The following is a 21,927-nucleotide window of genomic DNA, read 5'->3' as shown; positions in this document are numbered from 1 at the left end:
CTCATATAGTCAGAATATGTTAGAAACTAAATACGGTAGTCTTGATGCCGGATAAATTCTTGATTTAATTAGTGGCACTCAGACTACACTCTCTAATCCTATAACCTAAGAAAATAGGATAAAGGCATGAAAGACAAAGCCAAATCATGGTAAATTAGTTAAATCATTTCCATAAAAAGTTTTTTTTTTTTCAATTCTCATACCGCTATAATTTCATGGGCACTCACACATCTATTTACCTCATATTTGGTATCAGCATCCATTCGCGTGGTATCTATTGCTCCAACATCTTCCTCCAAAAATTTCTGAGCCTGAAAATTTAAAAGAATTAGCTTAAATTTAATTACCCTATTTAAGCTAATTACCCTTTCAAATCTAATATTTCAGCAAATGATACACGTTAAACCTTTAAAATATTAAGTAAATAGATAATCTTCAACGAACTGCAGTACCATGGCCATCACTTTCCATCCGAACGACATGTTACTAATATTGTTTAATTATGGTGTAAATTTTTAATGCTAATATATAGTGGCCCATCATTGAGGTGGATGGTGCCTCAGCGGCCCCATTTATTTGTTTCTCGCAGAGGAGTGACAAAGAAGTAAAAATACTAAGTCTTTGTCAATCCTATTTCATTCAACATGAACTGAAACGATATGTTGGCACTTTCCATGCGGGAGATCTGAGTTCGACTCCCACTGAGAGAATATGTAGTTTGAATATCGCCCTAAATTGTACTGCACATCCACGTCTCATAAGCCTTGGTGCTAAAAGGAGACTAAACTCAACACTAACGAATCAAAATAAACTATTAATTTAAAAGTTTAATAACTAAATCTCAAATACCAATACAAGTTTTGTGAAAAATGGTAAGAACTACAGAGCTTTATACACGAGTATTCACGTAATAGTAATTATAACTAAGTAAGCAATGTATCCGAATATGCTGAGTAGTTTTATAAAATTTTCAGTATCTTTGAACCTCTTGGAAAACCCTTTCTTTTTTCCTCCATAAAAATATTTTATTTTTATATATTTTTTTCAATACACATTACCTTTAATAGACTAATATTTTCTGCTTCAAACCCAACAACTATGAATAATTGCAATTCTTCCGGCCAATAATAATAGAATTGAGTGGAGGATGGATGTTATTGATTAATTTTTCAGATTTATTAGACTAAATGTAATGATTCATTCATTGATTCACTCATTATTAAACATCCGAGACTATTAAAAGTAGAACCTTGATATTTGCATATGTATTCTCTTTGTATCCAGATTAAAGGGTCTCGGGGTCCCTATTCGCTTTAATGGTTTTAAATGTATTTTCGTAATCTGTAATTGGAATCGAATGAAGCTACATTTAATATTCGCCAATTATTGCGATAGTGATTCATTTTTCTTGTAATATGAATGTTATTCTCAAGAAAATGATAGAAATAACTGTTCTGATGACAGTGAGGATTTCATAGATTCAGAGCTAAAAAGGCAATAGAACTTGAACAGAGCAATATGAAAAATTGTGCTTCAAAGACGGTTCTGTGGGACTATGCACTGTACCAAACATTTCCTAGCCTAACTCTCACAATATGGTACTTACAGTTCTCAAGCCAGGTATGAAAAAGTTTAGATTCATCTTGGTCTGACCAGGACTTCTTTCTTACCACTGATATTTCACTAGAAATCGTATTGTATTTTACTTTTATATATTAGGCTAGCTGCAACTGAAATGCGCAAGAAGTAGAAGAAAGTAGACAGGGAAAATTAAATGTTGGCCTACCTTTTTGCATTGAAAAGTTAATGAAAATTGTCCAAAAAACCCGAACATTATTATGTATTATAATGAAACCAAATGGATCATCAATTTGATGATTCAATTAATAAGAAAATAATCTTGTAAGATACAAACAAGATGACCCCACCATTCTTTATAAATAGTATCAGTATAATTACCATCAATCCATAGTATAATCTAATGTTCGGCAACAAAAAGAATTTTATCAATTGTGTGTTATATAAAATGGTATGCCCACTGACACTAATAAGCAGTAACAGGTATTTGGAAGAAACTTGTGAGAGTAAGTCTGGAAAGATGTGGAATAAAATTTACACGAACAAGGATATAGTATCTAATGCGTTGAAAAAGAAACGATGTAATACCTTATATTTCGATACTAAAGGGAAAGACAAACCAAATTACTATACTGCAAATCTTATGTACAGTGAAGTTTGTTCAGCGACAATCCAGTGTTTTTACTACCAATTACTATATCATTGCGTATATTGTATAGTATATTGGACGAAACACTCTATTTGTTATAATTTAGCTATGTCATACAGGGCTTGCTTACCACTCTATGGTATTACTATTTGTATTGCATTTTGGTTTAGAGGCTCTGCCACACGGACGTTTAAAGGAACGAAATTGTATCGCTCACATATATAGCTTTCTCTCTTATTTTAATTTTCACTATCCTGAAAAGTCGGACCCTTGGCATATATTATTCACTAAGTGCAATTTACGTAGATGCAATTCATGAATAAGTGTAACATACTTTTTTCTATATATTACATAGAAACACATAATTATTACATTTTAAATAGACACATGATAAAATGTTGGTGGTGTAATTACTAAAGATGTACTTATCCTAATTAGTATCTGCAATCGGTGACACACACACAAAATGATATCAAAATGATGATTTATTACTAGTATGAACATTTCTCAGTGATTCAGGACATATGCGAAAAATTTGGTATTTTTTCTGATCATTTCATAAGAGTATTTAGAACAGAGGTGTTGAAACATGGTAACTCCCTTTGAGTACGCAACTGAAATTAACTAACTAACTAACTAACTCTATGGCCTATGGAACCCGGAGGTTCAGTGCCGCGTTCACAAAAACTCTCCACTGACTTCTATCCTTAGCTAATTGCATCCAGTTTGTACTTTGTATTCCTATCTCTGCGAGATCCATCTTAATATTATCCTCCCATCTGCGCCTAGGTCTTCCTAATGGTCGTTTTCCTATGGGTCTACCAGTCAAGACTTTGAAAGCGTTTCTACTTTCTTCCATTCTAGCTACATGACCTGCCCACCTAAGCCTCCTAGACTTGACGACCCTAACAATGTTGGGTAAACCGTATAAACTATGTAGTTCCTCGTTATGAAGCTTCCGCCATTCCCCATTCTCGTTCCTCTTGGGTCCGAATATTCTTCTCAGGATCCTGTTCTCAAATACTTTCAGTCTATGTTCTTCCCTCAGAGTAAGCGACCATGTTTCGCAACCATACAGAACAACAGGCATGATTATCGTTTTATATATTTTAAGCTTCAAATTCCTCGACAGAATTCTCGACGACAAGAGATTTTGAACCGAATAGTAACACGAATTTCCTGCTTTTAGTCGACATTTAATTTCTTCGTGAATATGATTTTCGTCTGTTAATATTGATCCTAAATATTTGAAAGTATCCACTTTATCAAAAGTATTATTTAATATTTTAACGCCTCCACAATTTGCCGTATTACGGTCCCGACGCACTTCCATGTATTTAGTTTTCTCTGCATTTACTTCTAAACCCATGTCCCTGCAAGCGCTTAATAAGATCTCTGCATTTATTTCTACTGTTCTCCTATCATCCCCTATTAAATTTACATCATCAGCATATGCCATAACCTGGTGCAACTGAAATTACATAATATATTCTAAAACTTAGTTGTAGTAACGATATCAGTACGCATAAATAATTATATTCATAATATATTAAACATTCGCCTTTAAAATACAAAAAAGATTAGGGGCGTCAGAGGCATGGAAAGTGCAAGCTAGGAGTCAAGGTCTTATGTAGGAGTTCTGGAGGTTAATCACGGTTCCTTAATTTGTTTATGTCTAAATATTCATCCGTCTTAAATTACGTTGCTCACCCATGAAGGCGAGGGAAATAGTCCATCGCAGCGAACTCATTAGTCCCATATTTCGAAAATACTTTTAGTGAAGAAAATCATTATTAAAAATGAACTCAAGTTACGTTGAACTGATTTGAGTGACAGGTGCTCAGTACATTATGTATAGAAGGTACATATATTTGTGTGAGTTTCAATGGAAAATCGGAAATATTAATAAATATAACCCTGGAGATGTATTTACTTATTTGATGTTGAAATTTTACTCACCTCCTTAGATACCATGTCTGCGCCGAAACATAATATAGCGATTGCTGAACATATAAGAGCAGCTTCAACTGCTAGGATCAAGTAGTTCTCCCAATTACTATTTCGAAAGAATCCTACAACCGCAGAGAATATGGCTAATACGAATATTGCACACAAAAAGCATAACAAGATTGCAAACAACCAGGACATTTTCATTCCTAAAGATTCAACAAGCAGATTCAAGTGATTATACAGATCACGTAACTTGCAAATACAATCAGAAGAAATGGAATTTGAATCCCTAAGAAGTTCACCAATATCCTTCCGTAAAGTTTGGAAAGAATTTTTTAAAGCAAAACAAATTGTTAAGAATAGTAGGCCATTGAAGGCACATACGCTATCTCCATATATAATAGTGATGCACTGCCAAGGGCTAATTCTAGAAGTTAGAGACATAACAGACATATACAATATAGCAATGCTAGGAAAAATCAAAGCGGAAAATTTCCAACAAATTATTCCGAGATTACCTTCCAATATTTTCCCAGTGCAAGCATGGTATTTTAACACGAACGGCAACCATTCTGCAAAATAGCGTTTTGCTTGAAGTGAGTTATACCAAGACACAGGAACACATATGAAGAAGAACATCCTATGTATACTCTGAACAATATTAGCTAATGCATCTTCAAGAGGAGCATCGTTGAAAAATCTACTTTGTAAAGTATCCGTTGAGCAAATAGCTATGCAACAGAAGATAATATAAACACAAATGCAATAAATACAACATTTTATAGAAAACCTCAAAGCACATATTACATTCGAATATTTGGGAAGTACGGGAAAACATCCGAGAAGATTTCCAATATAACAAAGTGGCGTAAGCTCAGAGGAGAGTACTTTTGCTTGGTATTCAAAACTATTGGGTTGTATCAAATTCCTGTTTTCAGGTAAGATGTATATCTTGCTGTATACCATAGTAATTATAAATAACCCCAAGTAGAAACCAAGAAGTGAAATACTCAAATGAAGATATTGCGACAAAATACGGGCTTAGTATCTTCTTAGCGTTGAATTTATGCTGAGATAACTAAATTTCACACCTATGAATCCTATTAGCGGAGAAACCAATATTGGTATTTATCTTCAATAATATTAAACTATTAATCTTTCAAGTTTACACTAACAATGTATACAAAATTTTATTTTAACAATTACCATGAACAAAGAATCACATTGTGTATTCAAATGTGATATTTTTGCAGTAGACGAAGTGAAGATCTGCCAATAAGAAGAAAATAAGAAATTTGAACTTCAGATTTGATGTTCTAATTAATGTTTGAAATAGTTATTTTCATGGTAGCATTTAATCTTTGTTCTTCCTAGAAATGAATAGTCTTAAATTAAAGAATCTCTGTCTGTAAGGAATGGAACACTCTAGGAAATTTACAAAGCAGTTGGTTAATATTGCAGGACTTCTTCAAAGTAAATTACGTTATAATTAAATCGAAATATTCGTCTTGTGTGCCTTATAAGATTGCATAATTATTTTATAATTCATGCACATTGTTGGAAAGTAATTTCGATGTGTATACTATCTTCACATTTGATACGTGTGTTTAAATATTTGGTTTCGCAGATTTTCATTTCAAATATTTGATTAATCATTTGCTTCTACAAAGTTTCAGTTTGCTTCGAAATCGTCCTTGTCGCCCACTTTCCTTCAGAGGGATACATTCAGCGAAAGTACGCAGCTCAATTCAATACTCTAAACTTAAAATGAACATCTTGAACAGCTGAGGATATATATTTGTTTGATTTACCTTTGCTTATGGATAGGAGTACAATAAATTCTACGCAAAGTTGGTGACCAAAATGTTTTGAACAAGATTTTAGATCCACAGTATGCAGATGTATTAAATATTGACTCTAGTACATCAAAATAAATTATATTCTAATTACAATAGTAAAGTTTGATACATACGAAATTCATCAAAGGTAATGTCTTGAAGAAACTGGAGATGGCTATTTGTTTGGTTTCTTATTAGTATTTTAACCACTCAAAGAATCGAGTATAAACTTTACAGTTGCGACTGACGAAGGCAAAAGAAAACCTAATGAATTCAGACACTACAACAGACTAGAAAACAGCTTATTTAATTATCATTAGAACTTCTAACTCACGAAAATTATTTAACGTTAGCATTCCTTAAGCAATTGTACAACATCAAATACTCCACTCACGCATTTTTGTATGTATTTCTCTCGTATATAGCTTATCATCGATACTTTATTAGTAAACCTTATGTTGTCTTTTTTCTCTTCATAAAATTGTTTTACGATTTCTGTATACAAGACTCTACTTTACAGACGATTGTGAAGACTATGACAGGTGTGACATTTCATCTATCTGTTATCTAAATGCTCAGGAAAACAGTTCTACACAGTTTGAATAGTCTTCATACACGATCATTGCGAAATAAAGTTTGTGGTATTGAATGGACTGGTCGATCACAAAGAGCACATAATGGTTGGCAAGGACGTATTCGTAATAATGAATGTGATACAATACTACAATATGGCTGCTCAAACCATAATCGAACCTCCATCACGTCACTCCTGTCTACAATTAACTAGAATTGTACGCCCGAGATGTAAAGATGAAAGTCTACCAGAAGTCCAAAAAATGTGACGTTTAACACATGTGACAAATCGACCGTCTTCCATTGTTCCATAATTCAGGTTTTATGACTTTTGCACCACTTCCTCTTGTTAGTAGTTATTTAATAACAAATGTATGGTTTTGTAATTTCAACTTGTCTACACAGTTTACAGAATTAGCTGTACACGTTTTGGTGCTGATAGGGTTTGAAAAGATATTATTTACTTCAGCAATCACTTTTGAAAGAATTTTCTTCTTATATTTCGTAGTAATTATATTCAATGTTTGTCTATCCCTATCATCTCAGCAATAATTTCTGTCCTCGCTGATGTCTTGCAAACGCAATATATTTTTCCAGTTTTAGTGTAGGTGGTCGTAATTTGGGATACTTTTCCACACGAAACTTCAAACATTTCCACTACTTTAATTATATAAGCATCCATCACAGGACTCCAACAATTGTCCCACATTCAAACTCTATCGTCTCTGATATGATTCATAGCGAACTACGCAGAACGTTGTCTGGACTACAAATGAGGCTTGCAATGTATGATAAGAATATGTATGTCGCTGAATTATTCAAAAACGAAAACACCACCTACAAATTCGGCAATAATAAAAATGTTAAACCAGCCATGCATTTCATGCCATGTTTCTATATATTTATTCATCTTCTGAACTGCACTAACAACTAATTCATGTTTTTTTTCGTAAAACATTCCAGTAAGAGTAGCTTGGTGGTGTGGATATAATCTGTTCGAAGAAATCGTGGCAGAAATACCTCATGATTAATTCAAAAAATTGTACATTAATATTAGAATTAGAAATTAGATTTCTGGGCTTTGCGCATTGCAAGGTATAATTATTAACCATGTTGTAGATATTATAAATATATTCTAATATTGTATTAAATATTATAATAATAATGTTTAATTTTAAGCTAACTTTTCCAGGTCTGGAACATATCTATATATATTCAATTGTATAATGATGCTAAGTTGAGTTGTTGTTGAGTTGATTTTAGTTTAGCGTCCCTTTCAGCAGCGAGGCTATATGAGACGTGGACCTACTGATTAACGTGGAATCCGAACCACATGAGCTCCCGCCGGGAATCGAACCCGGGTCTCCCACGCCAAAGGCGCGTACGCTAACCGCTTAGCCACGGAGGAGCTCAATGATGCTAAGTTATGATTATTATATTTATGATGTAAGTTACTGTATATCGGGATTGTAAGAGCTCACTTTTGAAACGAGTTAGCTCAGCTCAAACTCAGAGTGTAAAAAATGAGTTAACTCACGCTCAAAACTCAGCTTTTTAAAAGGAACACGTTCAACTCACGCTCATTTTTTCTTTAGATGATGCTTAACTCCAAGCTCAAAAAGAAAAATATGCTCTGATCATTTAATAACTAAAAGTATTTAGAATGATGTAGATTGAGAGCGTCCGGATTGCAAATGGAGATATTGGGGTAAAATGTATTACTTTATAAAAAAGAATAGTATCAATGGAACTCATCTATACAACCAGTAAATCCGTAATTACAGTAACAAGATACAGTAACTATGACCTCCATATGTGCCTCCATAAGACAAGCACTCTACACATTTTATGTACTCTATACCTCATAAGTACTTGTCTGAAGTATTGTAAAGCTGTGCAAATTCGACGCCTTTACATTATGCCACTTGGGTGCCTTTGCTCCCTCAGCTCTTGCACCTCCCTGTGCGTTATGAAACAACTATCCTTCCCCAGCATGTTTAGCGAAATGGCAGTATGCTAATAGAATAAATGTATTTAAAGCATGAAGAGATTTATTTGACCAAAAATAAACATTATTTTGTAATCATATTTTGTATTCTAGGCAGTTCTTAATCTGCATGAAAAGATTAAATCTGCCTACATTATGCAAGTTTCAAGTACCATAAATGCTTTAAAAATCGGTCAATCTATATGAAGCTACTTGGTATCAATGAAGGTTGCTTCATCACTTTTAATTTTTAAAGATTTTAAACAATACTATTACCATATACATGGGCACATACCAGGTGTTAATTTGCGCCGTACAATTAGTGAAGTTGGACAACCAACCATCCAAACTGGGTTGCTTACATTCAAGGAGTAACATGCTTAAAAAGCACTTTGTCTTCGTATAAATAAAAGTATATCCTACATTTGAGAATTATATTGGAGGTATGATGCGAATCACTTTCACCAATACTATAAGAAACAAATCATACTCGTATAGCATAAGAGACGTGGAAGATGTATAGAAAGCATAGCTTTAACAATCTACATTTATGATATTAAATAAAATTAACTAATCCAAAAGTTCGAGTGAAGAAAATTGCTCAGGCTGGTTACGTGTCTCAGCATTTACTTTATTATAGAATCGAGCTCCATGACAAGAGGTCTGTTTAGCATCAATCGTGAATAAGCGTTTCTAATGAAGTCTAGCCGAAACTCCTGAATAATCTTCTAGCAATTAGTAAAATGCTTAGTAACTAATGCACTGATCTAATTTGTTCACCAGTTAAACAAAATAAACTATTTTATACTGGACAATCTGAACTACACCTGTAGTTTTCAATTAGAAGGAATCAGTACCATCACTAAATAAGATATCTTCATCTAAAATAGATAACTTCTTGTTACCTATCTAAATTTTAGCTGTCAACTAATTCACAAAATCTTTTTCATTTTCCTGACTTAATTCAGATATACCATATAATAACTTCAAGCACATCAATACGAACATTAGGAATACAACTAAGTCATATAGAAACCATATTGTTTAACAAAAGAAAATAAAGAGAAAAGAAAGAAAAAAAACATGTTCTTCATTTTCCGAACATTCCTAAAGAAGCATACACGCTGAAGCGAACAATATAGGGTACTAGCAAACGAGCATTTGGTTAACATTTGTAGATGTTTATTACCATTCCTTACTGTGAGTTCCGTGCGGCGTTTACACCACTAGCAACAACTGAATTTGAATCAGAATTGTCAAAAGAAGGTGTCTAAATATTATACATAAATGTCTTTCAAATTGAACATAGTTTCACATAATTTACTTAACAAACACGCTGAATTTAAAATAATCTACACGTTATGTTGTACATTTATGTTTATTCCATTTACGAATATTAATTATACTAGTATCTGCACAGGATATAGGAACTTCGACGGTTTTTATTAACACAATATACGAAAAGAAAAAAATAAGCTAAATGTGCTCGGAATGACCTCGGAAAGATAAGAAAAACACACGGATTAAGAAAATGACGGGAGTGACGGATATAATCGCGAAAATAAAGGTATTAAGAAAGCAGTGAGAAGGACACATTCTAAGAAGAAGTGATGGCAGGCGGACGAAAACAGTCCTTGACTGGATACAAATAGTCACGATGGAAGCTAGGAAACTTCCTAATACGGGATAGTGTAACGAAATGGTGAAGCGCTATGGGTTAACTTGAAAATGGACTGCCTAAGGTAGATGGTTGTGGAGAAATATTTAAGACACATTCATCCAGCAGTGGACCGAGAACTGTTGATAATGATGACAATTAATAATAATAATAATAATAATAATAATAATAATAATAATAATAGCAATTATTATCTTATTATATACGGGCAACGAAAATACAAATATACCTACTGGAAATCCATCCTCTCGAATGTGGCGAGAGCCCCGACATTCGAGATTTTCCTTTCCGCTCGTATGTCGGGGCTACCCCGCACTAATTTTGACACTTTAATTACTCGCATGTCGACAGAGCCCCGCTTGTATGATTTAGTCGAGAACTTCTGCCATCTTTTGGCCGTCTATTCACTCCTTACTTGGCTGTTCCTGCCACAGTTTTCAACAAATGAAAAGCGATATACAAATGTAAACAAACACCAAAGATGGCTGTGTTTGTGAGAGACGAAGATCCACAAGGTGTTTTGGAAACTTCAGATATCGATTTCAGTGATAGTGGTAGCGAATATTTAGATAATGATAGTTTGAGTGAAGAAAGTAGTGATGATAAATTTTCCGATTCCAATGAAAATGATGACCAAGTGACAGGTGATGTGTTGACAAGGGACAATTGGACTCCTTATGGTAATAATGATGCAGATTTTCCAAAAATAACCTTCACAGCAAATTCCGGGTATAAACCACCAGCTGTTGGAAGGCCAACTACAGAAATTGAATTTTTCCAATTATTTTTTAGTGACACTTGCTTGAGGAAATTACAAATGAAAGAAACAGGTATGCTAAGTCTAAGATACAAATGCCACTACAAAAAAGGTCCATTTGGTCCACTTGGCATGACATGACAGTTCCTGAACTGAAGGCATTTTGGGTGTAATACTAAATATGGCACTAAATCCTAAACCAAACATACAAGATTACTTTTCAGAGGAATGGTTGGAAAAATATTCATCTTATAAGGACATTTTCAACCGCGATAGTTTTTTTTTCAAATTATTTGGATGCTTCACTTGTTTTCCCCAGCACCTCAGATGCAACAAGATGTTCGTGCAAGGGGTTCAAAGATAATAAACATTGTGGAACATCTTGACAACAAGTTTAGGGAATTTTTTGTGCCAGGACAAAATGTAAGCATTGATGAAAGTACAGTGGGGTTCAAAGGGACAATAGTTTTTAAGTGCTACAACCCACAGAAGCAAACCAAATGGGGGCTATAAGTATTTGTATTGGCCGACTCAAGTACTGGGTATATCTCAAAATAAATCCGAGCTGTACAGCTTGCTGTGTCAGAGCAAATTCGAGGGGAAAGGGTTAAATTACTGGTAATTATAAAGGCAATTCATTGTGCGTGCAGTTATTTTCCAAGAAGCAGAGAAACATTGAACACTGAACTGATGGCCAGTTTAATGCATGTTGGATAGTTGCTTTACAGTAAGTAAGACACTCTCATTAATTTCTGCTTTCCATTTGTGCGTTATTCGTTTTCAATATCTTCCTCTGGAAGTGTTTTACTTTTCATGTTCCACCCAGTACGAAGTGACCAAATGTTTATATACAAAAGACACAAGGTAGACATGTTTTCATATGTTTTTTTGTTTGTTTGTTTTCCCGGTGCATACGCATTCTCCTACCTTTCCGGTTGGAAAAGCACAGTTGATCGAACTCCACGATAGGGAAGTTATGAACGTGTGAATCAATAATTTCATTTGAAAGTAAGTTTACGAGTATTATTTTCCAGGTTAATCAACATATCCAATCCCGAAGCCCATTTATAGTTTTTCGGGATGATATACCATGAGATTAGGGAATAAGATAGAGATCCAGTTATGCTGGGCAACATCTTCAGGAAAGTAAATACGGAATTTACTTTAACAACCTTTGGGTGAGGCTTCAATAGAAGAGATTCTTTCTGGAAGACACCAGTAAGATTGAATTCTCTTTGCTTTACAACACACCCACACAACCCCCCACACCGCCCCCCCCACACAGGAGAGAGTGAGAGAGAGTGAGAATGAAAATTAACACTTTAAACGATAAGAATTTCCCTGATTGGGTTTGTGTTAACCCGTCAGGGCCTTTCTCGCACTGTTCACACAAAGGAACCAACACTACCCATGGATAGGTAACATCGCAACCTAAAGACACGAGCTGTTGTTTAATGTAACGTAATACCGCAGTTTAAATTAAATTTGACAAAGCACTACGACTCCAACAATGGGCTGCGACACCTTTGGGAGCCCCGGTACACAGCTTGACATTCACGAATTAATTAAGGAAAACTATCAACTCGCAGTAGTTCATTATGGTTTAAGTGAAACGTCTTAAATATCAAGAAATGTAACAAAAATGACGAAATAAATGCCATTCATACTTACTATGTGTCGGATGTTCTAGAAAATAGTCAATATAGCAATACTAGGGAAAATCAAAGCGCAAAACATCCAACAAATTCTTCTGAGATTAGCCTCCAATATTTTGACATAGTATTTTAACACAAAAGTGAACAATTCTTCAAAATATTTCCTTGCATGGAGTGAATTATACCAAGACGCAGGCACACTTACAAAGAAAGTTATGCAGTGTGCACCATGAACAACGTTAGCTAATAAATCTTCAAGAGAAGCATCATTGAAAATCTTCATTTGTAGGGGATCGGTTAAACAAATAGTTGAATAACAGAAGACAATGTAAAAAGAAATACAATAAATACAACGCTTCATAGAAAACGTTAATACACAGAGGCGTTCGAATATACAGGGAATAGAGGAAAACACCCGAGAAGAATTCCAACATAACACATAGGCATCACCTGAGAAGAAATGGCTTTGGCTTGACATTTAAAACCATTAGACTGTTTCAAATTGCTCTAATCAGATAAGATATGTATTTTATTGGATATCATAGTACAAACAGCTCCAGATATGGACTGATAAATGAAATACTTAAGTGAATAGATTGCAACAAAGAAGAGAGCTGAGCATCTTCTTTGCGTGTAATCCTTGAGAACATTATCGAATTTCCCGCCTACGAATCGTATTAATGGAAAACTCGTCATTGTTAACAATCCTACTAATAAACTAATCTTAGCTTGCTGCGAACAAAGAATTTCAATGGATTTTTAAGCGTGTATGTTTCATGAAAATTGACATGACCTATCTAACAGCAAGGACAAACCATAGTGGAAAGACTACAAGGTGGTTGCATGCGCATGTCGCCTGGAGCGCTGTTGTGGCTGTGACGTCATCTGGTTTGCAAGAGACAACGGGAAACGGCGCGGCTTTAAGTGACAAGTGGAAATTCTTTCTTACTTTGTTCTTTTAAATGAGATCGAGAATGCCTAAATGTGCAGTGTACGACTGTAGTAATTATTACAGAAAAACTAAGGGAACTAGTATAAAATACTTTAGATTTACTCAAAAACAGGGGGAATGTCTCCAGAAATGAATTTTAGCTTGCAGGCGACAGGACAAACTAAACCTAAAATATGAAGTTTTACATAAAAGTAATGAATAAACGCAATGTTAAATGAAATTATAAAAAAGCGATTTCATTATGTAGTTTTTTTAATATTAATAGTATGTAATAATAGTACATAGGGCTACAGTAGCTTGTGTTGATTCTGCGTACAAAAATCCAATAGTACGATTTAAAAAGACGAACTTTGAGGCAAGACCCGGATTCGAAATCATGAGGGAGGGGAACCGACAGAGGTGATCATTTCTATCATCATTTCCTTCTACATAAGATATTGAGACAAAATTTTCTCCACAGAGGCAGGCATGTAACTCGAGAAGGGAGGCTTATCTCCCTCGAGTTACGCAAATGGAGAGCATTGAACGCGTTAAAGTAGTTCAGGTCCCATTTCATTCTGGAGGTCTGCATTCCCTGTCGCCTCGGTGCTAAAACGGGACGTTGCACTTCAAATTAACTAACGAATGGAAGGTTCGTAATAACGAGTAACGGTTACAAAGGTATATAACAATGTATTATTGTATTCGCGCCGACTCGTGAAGCTTGACCTAGATCTACTGATTTCACCATCCAATAGAACGCGAGGGTGTGTTCCATTCGTCAACCCACACCGATCAAATTTTGTCAGTGTCGTCCCTCGCGCTAAACGGAAAACATCTCCCAAGAGTACAGTGTTGTCGGAATGGCGCCAAGTTCCGTTTTGTTAATTTTTTTTATTGCGTTAAATTTTCGTTGTTACTATTCGTTGTTACATTTTATAATAATTGTTACACTGGTTAGTGTTGTGGGGTGTTATTATTGGTAATTTTTAAATATTCATTTACTATGTCTTCAAAGTTTGGCAACATTATTGGTGTATTTCAGCTGTTTGACGTTTCCCCAAGTGTGCGCTCGGGAAGCGACTTCACGAATTGTACCGAAGTTTTCCGATGCATCGGAGCTCAAGCAAAATATTTCTATGATTGGTTTAGAGCCTAAGCTTCACGACTGGGCGCGAGTACTATAGATCAAGAGAATAAAGTATCCACCTACCATGTCAGGGCGACATTGTCGGGACATTTTTACACTCAGATTTTGAAATTTTTGTTCATTTTAATCATAACTTTGGATAATTACATATATATATTTAGGGGCCCCCTCCAGAATTACAAAATTAAGAATGACTGCAGTAAATTTAAAAATTTGGTAGATTCTCAACCAATCAAGGAAGCACGCTGGCTCAGTGGCAGAAGGCTCACCTCTGGTGCAAGGGATACTGGTCCGGTTCTCGGTCAAGTGAGTTAGTGGTGCACAACATCGTGTCCGTGAGTTTCTCGGGGTACACCCGCATTCTCATTCCACCAAACTCCACATAATCATTCACTTGCATTTATCCTTTGTCTTCTTTAGTCCACGGGACAGAAAAGAGAAAACTTATCAAGAAAATTATGTAATTTTATGGTTTATATTTATATGTTTTCTAGTCTAGCTCTAACACCCCTACATCGTCTTCACCTACGCCTAGTACTTTGTTTCTTGCTTGAAATAGTCAAGTTGCAATTTCTTTGTTTGAGGTGCTTTGTATATACATATTTATTTCTATATATTTTTAGAGCACAATTGTATATGTAACGTTTTATTTCGTACAAACGTTTAATAATACAGTTTGTTATGGCGTAAATTTGACACTAATATTCAGAGAACTGTCAGTTTCACCAAACCTTTTGTTTAAATACAAATTCTATAAATAAGAGATCAGCGATTTCAAATAAGATGATTTGTTTTTATAAATAAAAAATAAAAACGATGTTTAAAATATTAAATACGTGCGTCCCTGCTCAATAAAGTTTTTAACCTCCCCTGAGATTCTGACGAAAATTACGTGGGAGCAACCTCTAAAAAAAACTGCCCAAGCATAACGAAAATATACGTACGTGCATTTATATTTACGAAAACCATGAATTCTCCCTTGAGATATTCTTAAAATTTATATGGGGTCATCAGTAAAGAATTCTCTTTCAAACAAAATAATAATAATAGTCAAATGAAAACCGATCAATGTGTTACGAAAATATACTTGAGCATACATAAATATATAATAATGAAATGCATTAACGACACACTGTGTTATAGATCATTCAGGCCTATGCATACTCGAGTGTATTACTTCAGATGTTTTTTTAAAAAAAAGAAAGAAAGAAAAAGCAGAAAATGTAGTGAGTAATATTGACTTGTTCAAAGTTGTTTAGTATGAACTGATATTGCTGTTTCTTTTGCTATTGTAAATATCTTCCTTTGAGTTCACTTAGCTTAAGCATTGATTACATTACGTTTATATAATTAATGTTTGTACTAAAATTTTTACTTCGTTGAAGATCACTATAAATAGAAGAGAAGTTTGCGTGTAAGATACCAGCGACTCGCTGGCCACGTCTGCGACCAAGATGACGTCATGCGCCAGAGCGACAAGAATGTAGCACTGCATTGCATCCACCTTGTAGTCTTTCCACCATGGGACAAACTATAGATTATTTAGACTGAAAATTCGTTATCATAAACTGATGTTAAAATTAGTTACTTTTGATGGTTTGTTTTTCTTAGAAAATGTAAAGTTTTAAATTAATGAATCATTGTCTTATAAGAATGAAACAACTTAGGAAATTTACAAAGGAACCGGTGTTATATCATTAGTTGAAGGTAAATTACATTGTAGCATAAATACAAATAGAGCTTTTGAATCCCATACAAAATATTGAATAATAGTCTTCTATAATTGCTCACTTCCTTCAAAAGCAATTTAGATGATTACTTTCTCTTCATGTATGACATGTCTGATGAAAGTTTCCTTTAGAAAATTGTTGCTCCGGTGCCCAAAATGTTTTCAATAAGACTGTACACCCACTTTCTACACAGTAGGACATTATTTTTTTCTAAATTAATTAGTATAAAAACATCGATTGTTTCATACACATATTTTTACAATGTTTCTTCTCATGTATAGTTTATTATTACTTTATCTACGACATTACGTTAAGAAATTAACCTTCTAAAATACTATTTAACTTCCGTATATGAATTTCCAAAATTCTTTTATACATTTTTATAATTGATAAGCATTTTCTATGTAGGTCATACTCTCTATAGCAATCCTAAGCCAAAACAAAAAGGGTCAATAATATACTATTACAGTCAAAATAAGAAGTCTTACGAGGAAAAAGTCTATTTTGTGGGACCTTGAACAAAGAGCTGAGAAAAGGACTCATAAAATGCTTCGTGCGGAGTATTGTACCGTATAGATCAGAAACATGACATTAAGCAAAAATGGTTAAAAATGAAATTACTATAAACTTTCGAAATGTGGGTGTGGAGAAGAGTGAGGGAATTAGCAGAGCCGAGCAAAAAACAAATGAGAGGGTTGGAAACGGTGTGGTAGAATAACAATTTTACATATTATTAAGAAGAGGAAGAGAAGCTGGTTGGGACATTGGCTAAGAAGGAACTGTATCATGAGGGATGTGCTAGAGGGTATGGTGGCGGAAAAGAGAAGTGGGTGAAGGAAGCTAGAGTTATGAACGATATCAAAACAGAAAATCGTACGTGCAGGCGAAGAGGTTAGCGGAAGACTGTGGAGCATGGAAGCTTCTCGGTTGCGGCAAGTGACACTCCAATAATGGCAGAATACCTATGATGATGCTCACAATCGAAAATAACTGAAGTTTGACCTATCCTTTATATCACATACAATTTGCTCTAATACAGAAAACCACCTTACATGAAATGGCTAATATCGCACTTCTGCCAGCGTTGCATGTCAGTTGTCAAAACATTGTTGCAAGTATTCTCGGGTACCACCTTCAAACTGCTCGTCGACACGTCTTTACTTGTTTGGTTGAAGTGAATGTTCGAAAGTTAGAGCTAAAGTTTCGAAAAGAGGAAGAAGATATATAACAGTTCATAGACTCGTCTGACCTCTTTAGAACCTCGTTCAGAGATTATTTTTACCTTGTTTCTCTGGGTATTGTATTATGTTAAGGGTACATGGCGATTCATTAATCGCTTGTTTCACTCTTAAGTTGCTTCTTTCTCATATCATTGCTTCTTCCTCCTATGCTAGTGTAGCATAGTAGGTCTCAATAAAAGTCATACTCAGTGGAAGAGGAAACTTAATGATTACTCGATGTTCCTAGAGTCATCTTATAATCTGAGCAGGCTCCTTCAACTGCACTGAAACTTCTTTATTGTAATCCATTCACTTCGGTGATTTCACTAATTAACTCTTATACAAGTAGGCTGTAATCATACAACAAATATAGTAATTTCCCCTCTGTGCTGCCCAAAAGTAGTCAACACATTTTTGAGTGTAGTACGTACTACATATTTTACTATATCATGGAGTGCATTTAGTACTAAAATATATATATATAATTGAAAGCATTGCAATATTTTATCTTTCTAAATAAAAAGTAAAGTAAGCTGTCTTTTGCCATGCGTTGTGTTTAAAAGTGATATCACGTGCTTAAGACCTTATGACTTAAATATGGACCGCTTATATATCAAGTGGCCTAACTCGAAGAATGAAAAACATGGACCAATGTTATCATTCACGTCTACAGATGGGTATATTTTATAAACTTTTACTTTTATAAACAGTAAATTATAAAACCATCAACCACATAGTTATGGTTTTGGTCGCCAACGTAATAGCCTACTGTATTTAACATTACGTAAAGAAAGAGAAAAAGCTTGTATATCTCCAAGGTGATTGAGAATACCATCATTGAACAGAAATTAAAATTAAATTAAATTTAGTTTAACGTCCCACAGTTATGTCCTTTAGGCTAAAGGAGACCGGTGATTAAAGGATGTGAAAGATTGTAAAATTAATTTTTGTGTTTTTCCGTCGGGAATCAAACCCGGAACTAGATATACCATGGGTACACGTACTCGCTACTAGACACACTTTATAAAAATTAATTGTTTAATCGAACGTTTTCCAGTTACTTATCTTGCTAATTATCTAATTACATTTTTACTGGTTCCACTTCGAACCATTAACTTCAAAGACAGAGACACGATCACAAAAATACTGAAATCAGTTAAAATTCCAAAGGGTATTAAACTGAGAATCGAACCCGAATCCTCAAACAGATAAGGCGTACATGCTAGCCACTAGACCAGCGGAGAGGTCTCTTTAAGAATTCTTTATTAACTTTACATTATTACAAAAGTGCATGCAGTTTTACATCAAGTTTTATGGAAATTAACTTTTTAGACTTCCAAGCTATGCTATATAGCCATTTCCTTTTTCAACATTTATAGTCGTAGAATTAAAACGGTAAGAGATAGCGAGAAGCTGTTTTCTACAAACGATTCGGCATCTCAAAGCAACATGTCAGGACTATACGCAACACTCTACTGAAATTAGGAGTGGTCCAAAGTTATTATTCCCGTTTCAATACTGATTTCCACCGAGCACAAACGAAAGAAATATCGAGATATGGTTCTTTACAATCGATTCAGCGCAGCGTTTCAAAAATAAACTCCATCTCTTTCGTTAGCCCTCTATTCAAACGGAAAGTGGTTTTAATTACACATTTCCAGTTTCAACTTTTATCCCCAAACGACGAAAACAGCGACAGATATCGAAATACTTTCTTTACAAACGATTCAGCGTTCAAGGCAACATACAAGAAGTATCTCCAACACTGTATCAAAAGTGGAATTGGTTCAAATCTACTATTACTTTCGGATACAATACAAATCACTTCCATAGATTGAAAATGGTAAGAGATACCAATAGACTCACAGTCCTAAGAATAGGTTTTATGTTCTCCCTTATCTTCAAGCGAGAAATGAATCACATTAGCCATTTTCGATTTCGATTGGTAATACATATTCGGAAGTGGTTTTCTGCAATTGATTCACTATCTCAAGAGAGCTGCGACAAAACCCGCAGCGCTGCGACAAAACCGAAAGTGGTTCAAGTTCACTATTACTTCAGATTTCAATACTGATTTCCATAGACAAAAGATTGAAAAGGTATCGAGATTCATTTTTCTCTTTCCAGCCGATTCAGTTTCCGTAGAATAGTTAAGTCTTACCTGATAACGTTCTATTGAAACCGAAAGTGGTTCAAATTAACCATTATCGGTTTCAACATTTATCAACCATAGAAAAAATGGTAATGAATAGCGATAAGCGGTTTTCTGCAATTGATTCGGAGTCCCCAGAGAATAAATCATCAGAGCTCGCAACACTGTACGGGAAACGGAAGTAGCTGAAATTTGCTAGTATCTCCGATTTCAATAGTGATTTCTGTATAGCAAAAAATGTAAGAGATATCAAATTAAACTTAAGAGAACAAGCAATGTTTTGTAATCGATTCAGCTTCCTAAGAGGAGGTTCTATTTCCTTCGTTAACTCTTTATTCAAAACGGAAGTGGTTAAAGTGGATTTCCTGTTTCGACATTTACGGCCATGGATCCAAAAGACTAAGGGATAGCAAGTAATAGGCGAGGAATAGGTTCTACCTTTAATCTTACTACAGTAATTAAAGATGCACTACTTCAAGTTTAAGTATTGAATTCGCATAATTTGGAAGTTTACGGTAGTTCCACATTATGAAAAAAAGAACGCATTTGTTTACTATAATGGAGCAAGGAGAAAGGAGATGATAACTCCCCACGTTGGGGAATTTTCGTCACTATATTAGTAATATTCCTTAGAATCAAGAAATAGTTGTTGGTCAACATATAAGTACAACACCTGGGTCCTGGGGCTCTTAACCCTTCAACACCCGTCTCTCTCTTTTTTTTCAGACATCGATGGGATCTTATTAAATGACCGTAGATCAGACCGTTAGTGCAACAGTGAAACAAGTTATACTTCTCTCGATTTGTAAGAGTGTAGTCTTAAAGTTTACGTAATGAACGGGCCATTTGTGCCTACAAAGGAAAATCTATTGAGGGATATTTAAGAAAATTTCCCTTTAAAAGTCCCTTCTCGCGATTTTTAGTTATTACGTGGCAACAATGCAAACTAGGGGAATAATAAAATGTATTTGTGTCCTATTTTATGTTCAACTTAAATTGAAAATTTCATCTTGATTCATCAAATAGCAGCAGAGGAAAAATGTATTTAATAGTCTTCACAGGGTTCACAATAATTGATTTTCATTGAAGTGCGAGTATGACTTTGTAACAATGTTCCGTTGTATTTTTCTATCGAAAACAAGCGATACAAATTGTTTTGGTTGATTTTCTTATTCGTTATATTATGACTGATTGATTCCCAGTACCGAGAAATCTCCGGGATGGTTTCATGGTTTGTTGGTCCATGGTATAACACAAAATATTTCAAAGCAATAATTTTAATGTTTTGTGCGGTTACACTTTGTTCTTTGGAAATACTTATTATTCTCGTATTCTACGATGAGTACAACTTCCAAACATGTCTGCTGGTATGAGAAGGTATCAAAACTCTCTCGAAATTATTGCATAGCGCATGTATTCTTATTGCATATGCACACAGATAACACTGGCTTACAGTGGTTTTGGTGCCGGGTGTTTCTTAGCTGATTTGAAGTAGAATTGGGACGCTGAATCCAAATATGGCGTTAGTTTTCCCCTAACAGCTTTAGTTTTTGAGATATAGGAATTGCAAGACTGACCTGCTACAACGTTGAAAATTGCATAGGTGCTGTTTTACTGTAAGTGAAAAGAAAACTATGACATTTAAATCTGTTATTTGGAACACTTTGAAAATAATGAAAACCATATAAACACAAACATCAAGTACATAATAACTCTGTAACTACATTTTATAATAGTTTTTATGAATAAAAAATCAAATAATTTGTTCAAAACGATCTATTCAACACTTCGGAAGCTTCGTTTTCGTGACATCCTTGAATGTTTCTTTGCACAGTCTCTTTTTAGGTTCCAGCAGTAATCTGCCATCATATGGGCATCCCATCTTCCTTGGTAGCGGTCCTCCATTGTTTTAATATCTTGGTGAAATCTTTCACCTTGTTCTTCACTCAGACTGCCTACGTTGTCTGGGAAACGGTCCAAATGGCTGTGCAGGTAATGAATTTTGATACTCATATTACATCCAAGTTTTTGGAATGCATTAAGCATCTGGTTCACTAGCTCAACATAGTTATCAGCTTT

At 34.6% G+C, this 21,927-nt stretch overlaps 1 protein-coding gene across 1 annotated transcript in view; it reads right to left on the bottom strand.

The window, feature by feature from the left end:
* LOC145669146 (gustatory and odorant receptor 63a-like) overlaps positions 1 to 21,927 on the bottom strand; it is a 282,062-nt gene that overhangs the window by 32,404 nt on the left and 227,731 nt on the right. Inside the window, exon 2 of the mRNA XM_081737490.1 lies at positions 240 to 311. Within this exon, the coding sequence (XP_081593616.1) occupies positions 240 to 311 (72 nt within the window). The remainder of the gene's footprint in view (positions 1 to 239; positions 312 to 21,927) is intronic.

This window comes from Thermobia domestica, chromosome 13 (genome assembly GCF_964235325.1).
Source record: "Thermobia domestica chromosome 13, izTheDome1.hap1.1, whole genome shotgun sequence".
Classification (NCBI taxonomy): Eukaryota; Metazoa; Arthropoda; class Insecta; order Zygentoma; family Lepismatidae; genus Thermobia; species Thermobia domestica.
Note: the sequence above shows the minus strand (reverse complement) of the source record. Positions and strands in the feature narration are given on the sequence as shown.